This window comes from Aplysia californica, unplaced genomic scaffold (genome assembly GCF_000002075.1).
Source record: "Aplysia californica isolate F4 #8 unplaced genomic scaffold, AplCal3.0 scaffold00706, whole genome shotgun sequence".
Taxonomy (NCBI): Eukaryota; Metazoa; Mollusca; class Gastropoda; order Aplysiida; family Aplysiidae; genus Aplysia; species Aplysia californica.
Genome location: NW_004797976.1, coordinates 314814 through 325612, shown reverse-complemented (window position 1 = coordinate 325612; position 10799 = coordinate 314814). Strand labels below are relative to the sequence as shown.

The following is a 10799-nucleotide window of genomic DNA, read 5'->3' as shown; positions in this document are numbered from 1 at the left end:
CCAAAAAACCCCCCACAACAACACAAACCCAACAACAACAACAACCGCACTTCAAAACCCAAACAAACAACAGCCCTTTCCCTCCAAAAATCCCATAACAAACATCAGAAACTCCCCTCTTTCCTTCCGTCTTGCACATTCTGTGCACCCTACCAGCAGTCCGGGCCATTCATCACCTTTATTGATTTCCGGCCAAATCAAGACCATTTTTCTCTCTACTGTACACAATTCTCAGGTTGCAAAGGCGACATTCTTACACTACAGCCCTATGCTTCCCTCTCTCAACTCCCTGGAGTCCCCGTTGTTTAAGTGTGTGTCCCTTGACGATGCATTACTGACAATGATGATTATCCTTCTGTGTTCCTTTCTCCTTCTTCTTACGGGAACGCGAGTTTTTCCAAGGCCCACCACGACAGGGCCGGCCGTTTCCGAAATGTTTATTCTGGTGTTCGTACCCGATGCATCTGTCTGTCTGTCTGTCTGTCTGTCTGTCTGTCTGTCTGTCTGTCTGTCTGTCTGTCTGGTGGTCTGTCTGTGTGTCTGTCTCTGTCTCTGTTTCTTTCTCTTTTCTCCCCCCTCTTTTTCTCCCTGTTTCGTTCTCTCTCTCTCTCTCTCTCTCTCTCTCTCTCTCTCTCTCTCTCTCTTCCTCTCTTTTCTCTCCCTTTTTCCTTCCTGTGAACTTCTCTATCTATCTATCTATCTATCTATCTATCTATCTATCTATCTATCTATCTATCTATCGCCCCCCCTCTCTCTCTCTTCTTTTTTCTTTCTCTCTTTCTTTCTTTGTCTTTTGTTTTATTTCCTCCCCCGACTCTAGCTCTCGCTTTCTTTCTTTCTCTTTCATTGTCACCCCCTCTTTCTTTCTCCTCTCTTCCTCTCTCTTTTTTTGGTCTTTTGTTCCTTTTCCCTCTCTCTTACACAACCCTCATCCTTATCTCTCTTTTGCTCTTCTCTCTTCTCACTCCCCCTCTTTCTCTTCTTCTCGCCCCCCTCCCTCCTTTCTATTTCTCTTTTTCCGTCTCTCCCTGTCTCTCTTCCTCTCTCCATCTCCCTATCTCGATTTCACCCCACTCTTCTCTCCCCCTCTTTCATCTCTCGCATTTCCTCCCCCACCCTCTCTTCTCTCTCCTCCCCCTCTCTCTCTCTCTCTCTCTCTCTCTCTCTCTCTCTTTCCCACTCAGACCTTACCATTGCAGCAAGCTTTACAACTCCTCTGACAGTGATAAAACATAAACACCGGGTTCTTGGAGCACTCGCCCCTCTCAGACCAGTAGCCACAGCTTCTGTCAATATCACCGCAAGTTCCTGTACGTAAGAGGACCGGAAGGGAGGGAGGTGTGAGGGGATATATTTAATGGTCGAGTTTTCTGTGACTTCAGAGTCATAAGTTATGTCAAGTAAAGTCGATGACAAAGCTATAAGGCGGGTGGTCGCTGGGAAGCGTTCCTGAACGTTGCACGTCAGTGGAAGAAAAGTATAATCCCCCCCCCTTTCCCCCCATTTTGAACGTCATGGTCAGTGTGAGACATATGGGTTCATTATGGATGTCAAAGACCATTTCCTACCCTGCCCCCTCACACTATTGTCCGTCTCATATCCGTATCAACATATTATTCTACTTGACACACCCCTTTCTGACCTCTTCCATTTCCCGAACCATGCACCCCCCCCCCCCTTTCTTTCCAAAAGGGTCACGCCTTCCCTCATTTTTACCCCAAAAGCTTAATCCTTCAATTCAGTCATTGTTTTTATTTCTACACATTAAGACTTTTTTACGTCACAAAAGGTAGGAAATAAGTTTTGCTTGACGCAGTCCACCGAATGGCTGAAGGTAGAATAAAAGAAAGTTTGAGACTATGTAGGACAGAGCAGTGTTTTGTCAACACAAAGGTTGTCTCTTCGAAATGGGCTCACTGTCTCTGACATTATAGGATCAAGAGTGTTGGTGATTATTGGAATGGCACAACGACATTACCACACTTTTAAAACCGAACGAAAAGCACAATGAATATATATGACTACAAACTGAGATTTAATCGGGCTTGGCCGTGACGGGATTGAACGCCATATGAGCAACCTCTGAACATTTGATGTATGTTTTGTACAGACAAGAAAAACGTCTCCTCAGAGATAAATAAAGGGAGTATTTTTTCTGTTTTAATCATTACTGCTTTATGCAATTAAACTATTACCATCGTTGCATATCCTGTGGTTTGGCCCTTCTCTGTGTAACGCAGAAAATTCGAGTTTGATTCCTGTGTGAGTAAACTATTGTATCGGGCGTCTCAATCCGTCTACTGGAATGCTGTATCCTATTCAGCACTGACTGGTTGGCGTTTTATAGACTGGGTCGAGGTTGTCAATCATTACGTGATCTAAAAAATGTGTCGATGGGGATGTAAAGCATTCACAATCTTTAAGTCTATTAAACCATCCCCCCCCCCCTTTTTTTTTGGGAAAGGAAGGCCATTAGAAATAGACTGTGTGTAGCTGAGGATTGGATGCTTCTAGGTCCGCTTGTCCTTGAAATGAGAAAAAAAACCTTGATCTGAAGGTTGCCGATGCCATATCTTCATTCTCATGAGTGCATAGCAATCAAAGAGGATAGCCTCTTTGATTGCAATATGTTGTTGTGTGTGTTTGTAAGAGAGAGTGAGACCGGGAGAGAGAGAGGGAGAGAGGGAGAGAGTGAGAGACAAAGAGAGAGGGGGGAGGGTCAGAAAGAATGAATTTGTAGAGTTAATAATTATATAAAGAAATTTCTTTGGGCTGTGCGGTCATTCATACACAACACATGGCTTTATTAATTGTGTTTACTTTTACCTTTCAGCAAAACCATATTCCTAATCTTCATTGGAGTTTTGTTTTCTAACTCTATCTATTTTTTCTCTTCACCTCTTTACACTGATTTAGCAGTGTGTCTTTTATATTCAAAAACAAGTTTAATTTGACCGACACTCAAACCTTACCTGGATATTCGTCATTCCAGTTGCTGTACGTGATAGGTGTAGTTGAGTTTGTGAACTTCCAGGTGCAGTCGGTCTGTATCTCTCCGCTCACCCATACGTTTTCTTCAGACCTAGATCAACAGGTAGCTTTTTGATCATGATAAGAGGAAGAAAGGATTGATCGCAAATGGTTTTAGCCCCCCTTCGACACAATTTAACACAGTTAGAGGCGACATTCTTCACCCTTAATTATGAAGGCATACCTGGGCTGAGTGGAAAATATCTTAAGGCGGACGAACTGAGTTATTCGATAGAATAGACTTGGGAATCGAACTCACGTCTGTTGTGTGCTAAGTAAAAAAAAACACAACAAATGCTAGTCGGTTCAAAGGAGGGATCGGGTTCATCATAAATCTCCCGTTCTTCTCAACAAGAATAGAAGGATATTCTGAGGCTTGCAGATCGGGGGCAGGAGGGGTGGGGGGTAGGCACCCCGAGCCCGCCATGTATATGTATATATATATATATATATATATATATATATATATATATATATATATATATATATATATATATATATATATATATATACGTCGTGAACGTGCTTAATAACTGCCTCTTCTCAAGCCTACAAAAAGGCATTTCTAAATCAGGGCTTTGAGTTTTGTGTGGTATATGTTTAACACCCCTCGAAGCACTAAATGGTTTTTCGAGGTGAAACTTCTAAAAACCTAACGTCATCTTCAACAAGACGTATACAAAGTGGCCAGAGAGAAGCAACCCAACCTCAGGGAATTCCTTGTGATGGATTCGAACCATGGTCATCAGCATTATAGTCCGGTTGCATACCAACTGAGCTATTAATTGTTGCACCAGCGTTCGGATTTATGTCCTCCAGATTGGCCACCCCAGGAGTTTTTTTTGTTTTGGTTACGGATTCGTCTGCGTCTTTAACTTTGGTTTTCCTATTTTCAACCCCCCCCCCACCCCCACCCCGCCTTTCACCTTTTTCAAGAAGAGAGGGCGAATAAACCTGATGTGGAAACACATCACAGACCGAAATTATGATATCCCAGACCGCGTAGTCATGGCCGCCATTGTTTGCTCTCAATAAAAACTTCGCTGAGGGAGCAAATGAAAGAAAAAAAAACAATCTCGCTGTAGTCGAGTGAGTGCACAACATTTCCCTCTTTGCCTTCATAATTTGGGTTCCGAACTTAGTCAAACGGTGCGCTCAATTGTCAACTGGAACTACGTAAGACTGTACAGTCTTGGATATTGCAATACAAATCTATGAAAAACATAAACTTACTTCAGATTCATAACCATCTGTTGGTCTGTGGAATCCCGGATCTCGAACAGAGTGCCGGACTCATGGACCGCTCGACACTTGGCCTCCGCATCCTGTCTGTTGAGAGTGTCCGAAGACATGGAGTAGCAGCGATCTCCATAGGTGCGGAAGTTTGGTGGACACTCTGGGTGGAGAGACAGAGTGACACAAGGGGATGATACGTGAAGTTTCAACAACAAAACAGAGAAACACAGCTGAGTTAGAGAGAAATATACAAGCTACAGAAATGAGATGCTTTCCAAGACTGTTGGGTATCTCCTATAGCGATCATGTTACATATCAGGAAGTGAGGGACAAAATCAGGCCTGCCGTTGGATCCATGAAGATCATCCCACCACAGTGAAGAAACACAAATTGATATGGTATGGGTATATAACAAGATCTGTACGACTTGAAAAGATTATCCTACAGGGCACTGTACGAGGAGGGAGAGGGAAATGCAGACAGTGAAAGAAATGGTAAGACTGCATAACAGAATGGACAGGTTTAAAAGTGGGTAAGCCCTTCGAAAGGCTGAAAATAGAGAGAGCAGGAGAAGAGTGGTTGCCCGGTCATCCTTGGTGTCCCAACGGTTATCTTAGACTAAAGGATAACGGAACTAAACTGATTTTGTTCAAATCATCAGTGTCATTTAACAATCGGCCAAATCAATTTCTGGGGAGTATCAGGTAAAGCCGTTATTCGAAAGAAGACAACAAGGGATATCAAACATTATGGTTTCGTTTTTCATGACTTCCTTCTTCGTTTTTATTGGAAACATAACGAGTGCTCAAGTTATGATTTTGATTTGGGCGCTCTCGTTTTCAATTAATTTCCCCAAAACTTTTGACTTAGACATCTGTGTAATGATGCTGACCAAATAAATGTCGACATCGTTGACTTGAAGTAAAGACCGAAATACGTGGTCTTCCAAAAGGTAGATTATTGAGCGGATAGAAAGAACTGTTCATGTCATGTGTTCAGTGTCACTTTCGGAGCATAGACAGAAAGGGATGAGATGGAAAGCCTCTACTATACCCCAGGAGAACACGCACAGTGATGAGGCAATAGACATTGTTCACACATTCTGTCAACATCTACTACTTGATGATAAATTATTGTAAATATTGTATTCCTCCCGTCGATCCCACAACTAAGATCATTTAGGAGGTGTGCTGCTTCGACCCTGTCTACCGACGCCAACCCAGGCTTGAAGAGGCAGAACATCCCACTGGACATATAAAGAAGACCCACGGCAAAAAAAACCCTCCAAACTCAGTAATCATAATCAAACTCACATCTTTTTGCGAGCAGCAACCTATAGTATAACTGCAAAGCCACAGCCAACAGTTCCGATGTGATCCAACGGACGTAGTAGGGAGCCTTCTGTGAGGCAAATGATACCAAGGGGGATGGGATCATAATATATACTACCAACTCATTGGTGTCTTGTTTGTCTTCTGCCTCTCATCCATTCCACTTCCCCGTCAACAACGGCTGTTATAAGTAGGTTCAGATACACCGTGCAACACTAATTTTCTTCAACACCGAATTACTTCTGTTTTAAAAGCTGGACTTTGCACTCAATCATATGATCGAAAGCTAAAATGAAAACAGCCTCAGAGAAGTCGCAAGCAGCCAATTTTGCTGCTGTCCAGCAACTATAAACAATATAATTAATTCAAGAGACACTGCTCGTGATGCTTATAAAATGAAGGCGTTCATCGTCATCAAGAGTTTTCCTAACTCTAGTGGAAATGAATACCTCACACCAGCACGCGTAAACCCTTCGTTGCTGCACGCAAAATACGTAAGTTCGATTTCATCGGAAAGGGGGGCGGGGGTCATTTTTTAGAATGTATCACGTTTATCATCTGAGATGCTGTTTCCCTTTCATCTCAGATTGGCCCTGACAGAAAAGGTCGTACTCGTACACCTCTTGCGTTGTCACATTTGAGTCGAAGGTCAACAACAAAAAATATGTCACAATATTAATTATTGACACCATTCTGCACTGTCAATGTGTGGTGTCAGGGGACATGACTCTTGTTATTATTATGGGACAGAGTAATTAAGAGAGTAGAGCGCCCTTAGATGACGTGACATTTTGAGTGGCGCCAATTAGGCCGACGATAGATTCAAGGAGAGCCAGTCGAGCACAGGACGAGATACCGACAACACCGATCCTGGACGGGGGCACCCAAAAAGACCAAGACTCATCGGACCGCCAGGTAACTTAACATCAACATAGTTACCATTGTTAAACAGAGTTAGACGAAATCGTTCTGAATGCACTCGACATGGACAAAGAAAAAAAATCTACCAGCAAGCACGCTGCCCCAAAATTACTCAACACGCAGCCCAAAACGTACATTGTAAATACGTTCTTTTGCTGCTGGGAGGGAAAACCCATTTTCACTACTAACCTGCACATGCGGAGTGCACATCGGGAAAACCCTCTAGTCCACACTCCAAGGTGACGATGACGGGGCCGTTGCTATGGTAACGGTTACACTTGATTCTCACTCTTTCTCCGATCTTGTACTCAGACTTGAGCATGTCCACTGCTGACCCGTCCGCAGGGATGTGTGGTGGCTGGCACTTAGCTGGGGAGGGGGAGGGGTAACATTGAGGACAGTAGACGCCACATGTGGCAAAAAGATAGAAACGACTAAGAAATATCGAAATACAATTAATGTCACTGATCTCCGTACAAACGATTTATCAATCAAACAACATGTCATTACATAACTATGTAATGTAAGGGTACATTGTAAAGGCTGTATTGCTGGTCTCTGTGTGTATATACAGTTGAACCTGCTCTAACGGCCACCTGCATAGGACAATGCCTGCTGTGGACATAGACACTTCCCATGTAATCCCGTGCGTATTTTAAGAATTACGTGTATAATGGCTCGGTGTAAAACAGCCACTTGTCTAATACGGCCATTGTTCTTCTTGATAGTTTGTAGCTGCCTTAGACAGTTTCAACTGTATTTACACTGTTTCTTAGCTGGGGCTATTGTCTTGATTAGAACCTTATTTCAATTAGCACAAATCTAAAACCTGTCGCATTGACATTACAAGACAAGCTGAGTGAATCAGAATAAAACGCCATTCACTTCCCTCTAGCTCAGAGAGGAAAATAACAACAAAAATACTAGTTAAAGGGCTGGGGAAAACACGTACGTATGCGTATACAAGAGATTGAGTAGCGTGAGCAACCTGGCGTGCGGAAAGTTGTATCTTTATTATTGCTCATTTGCGTGCAGGACAGATCTTGCGTAGGGTCACTTTGATTAAACTAGATAAACAGATATTTAAAATTATACATAAGAAAGAAAAGATACTCACAAAAAACAGTGCAAAAGGCCAAAGCCTACTTAGAACCCACAGAGAAAAAACATCAAACAAAAACGCCAACAAAATTAGCACCAAAAAAATAAAACTTTGGAAAAAAAGGCAGAAAAAAATAGCACAAAAAACACAAAGGTAAAAACAAAAATAAAGAAAAATGATACAAACGAATACGTATAAGTGCATGCACCAAAGCAGAAGCCGAATTATTTCTCATGTAAACACAGCTTGTCCCAATGGGGCAGTCGAAAACTCTTCTCACATTATAATGTTCTTGAAGCAAAGAGAGCAACAGAGGAATAAAATGTGTTCTTGAAGCAAAGAGTACAATACAGGAATACAGTAATCTCTCGAATGTCGGGACGGGGGGGTGGGGGGGGGGGGAGACTACGTCTCAGAATTTCCCCCAATAGAAGAAAATCCGTGAACTGAAAGAATGGGTGGTTGGCAGATGCTCTGGTGTGGTGTACTCCTTCTTTCCTATCAAAATGTGTCTATCGTCCTTGTCTCACTTCTTCTCCTTTTTGTGTTTGTTACTCTTTTGTAACATCTCTAATCTTCGGCATGACTTATATGACTTTATTGTGTTGCAAGTGCCGTAAAACTCTTACTAAAACTTACACGACCTAGAAACGATGTATTTGTTAAGTTATGTACGCCTATTTAAACCCTAGCGCCCCACTCTTACAAATCGCTTCCACACTTTCATAAACATACTCTACACATGGATTATGAACGACCAACGGTATTTCGAAAATACAACATTGTTATAATGTTATTCTATTCATAGATAGTTTTACTAAAATTATAATTTGGTAAACCAGTGAGTCAAAACTGTACTCATGGTATATCTACATGGTTTCCCTGGTTTTCTTATTTTCGGGGTTTAAAAAAACAAGATGTGCAGAGTCCGCAAAATATGATCTGCGAAATTGAACTGAGATATGGCGAGGGAATATTGTACCGTATTATGTTCTTCACGCAGAGAGCAAAGAAAACACCACAATGTGTTTTCGAAACAGAGGCGATAGTTTGGGAAATACCACGAATTCTTGAAGCAAATACTACAGTACATAAATAATTATCAACACCATATTATTATTATTATATTCACGAAGCAAAGAGGAGAACACAGGAATACTACGCGTGCGTTAAAAAAAGCAAAGAGGTAATATGAACCGTCTCCCAATCAAATGTTGTTACTCCTTCTATCTTACCACAAGCTGATATGCAGCTCTTTTCGCACATCCAGTGCATGTACGAGGGGTTGCTCTCACATTCTCCTTGACTCGCCCAGTAGTCACACAGTTCATGCTTGTCCGTGCAGTTGCCTTGGTAACACAAACACCATGACGCCATATTTGCAAAACATGCATTACTTTGGTTGTAAATGACAACGGGTTCTTGTGCTTATGACAAAAAGAAACGTGTTTCTTTTTTTGGCCAAAGTGCAGTTTACTTGACGCCAAAACAAACATAGATGAAAATGAGGTTACGCACACTTGCCATGGTTACAAAAACACGCGCGAAAGGTTAAAGAAAAGTTTTGGTTACAAACAACGATGAAAATATATAGGTACAACACTCATGTGTTTTCGTTCTATCGACGATGCTTTACTAATACACAACACACAATTTCACAGCCAAGTTCAAGAAAAACGTATGCCACATTTTTCCAACATCGATTTTTCTTTGAATTCCCGTGAACAAAGGTCCTTTTTCGCAATATCTCTTGTTGATGTGATGATCAGACGATTCAGTCTGATCCTCACATCAAAAAGATATGTGATGGAGCAAAAGATGTGAGCCACGGAACAGCAAAAAATTTTAGAAAAATGTGGCATACGGTATTCTTGAAGTGAACCTTCGATTTGTCTTAGCTGTAACAAATAACATTTTTTAATACACAGCATGAATTTGCCTTCCTTGTGGCGACTATGATTTTATAAAACACAGCATGCATTCGAAGACTACAAGGGGAAACGGGGCGTAGTCAAGGAACAAAATTATGGATAACTGCCTTTCTGTCACCTTGTCTTGTGGACTGCTGTCGCCGGGGTTTTTTCAGTACGGTTGCTTTAGTTTTACACCTAACACCAACATACGAGTGTGACCATGTGATACTAGTAATAAATGTTTTGATGGACAAAATGGAACCAATAGATAATGACAAACAAGGACGAAAATGGAAAATGGTCTCCGCGGCCCTTTCCGCAATATAGTCTTCATTTGTCACCATGCAAACAATCAGGAAGTACTGCAACACAACATGCATTTACTTTCGTTGGAAGCTACAAAAAGTACCGATTGACAAGATACGCTAATAGGGGATTTTAATATTTAGCATGTATTTATCTCCATTGACAACAACAACGAAGGATAAATAATGCAACAAGCATGTATTGTCATTGCAAAGCATAACGTCATGTTTAAGAAAATGGCTTTCCTTGGAAAGAAACGAACACCACTTACACACAGCACAAATCAGGATAATCTTGAAAGAAGAAAACAACAATTGAACCAGCCTTGGGTTCTCTTATGTAGCTTTCTTCTTGTTAGTGAAATACCCACATCGTAACATCGTTACCAGAAGCAGTCACCTTGGTTACATTAACAAAACACGAGGTATCCATCCAATACGCAGTTGCTTTGACAACAAATGACCAAACTGTCACACCCAAGCACGTCATTGTAAAAGCCGATAAGAAAGCTGGTCCCTTCATTAATTCAATTGTAGCAAAAGCCACGTTGCTTCTAGTTTCCTGTTCATACCCCGGCTTTCATATTCGATAAAAAATATAAACATCTATTGTTCAACGTAAAAGTATACCCTAAATTACTTTCATATTTTTAACAGCTAAACGTTTTGTTGTGTTGTTGTTTTTTTTGAAGTTTTATAATGTTCACCATGATATAGAGCACTTCATAGGATCATATTGATTCATAGGTTGGGTTTTTTTTAATTCACAGCAACAATTTTTTCTATTCCTAAAAGCAGTTGGTTCGCAGTTCTCATCTTCCCTTCAAAACAATAAAATGCATATTACATAGTTAGTATTATGTCACAGATAGATAGATAGAGAGATAGGTAGATAAATAGATAGACAGATAGATAGATAGATAGATAGATAGATAGATAGATAGATAGATAGATAGATAGA

General features: G+C 41.2%; 1 protein-coding gene across 1 annotated transcript in view; it reads right to left on the bottom strand.

Annotated features, from left to right (window-relative positions):
• The window catches only part of LOC101848075, a gene marked incomplete in the record, with an annotated part of 72142 nt that overhangs the window by 12967 nt on the left and 48376 nt on the right, over positions 1 to 10799 (bottom strand). The window contains 5 exon segments of the mRNA XM_005108656.3: positions 1192 to 1308; positions 2973 to 3082; positions 4264 to 4426; positions 6708 to 6887; positions 8856 to 8969. Coding sequence (XP_005108713.2) covers positions 1192 to 1308; positions 2973 to 3082; positions 4264 to 4426; positions 6708 to 6887; positions 8856 to 8969 — 684 coding nt within the window.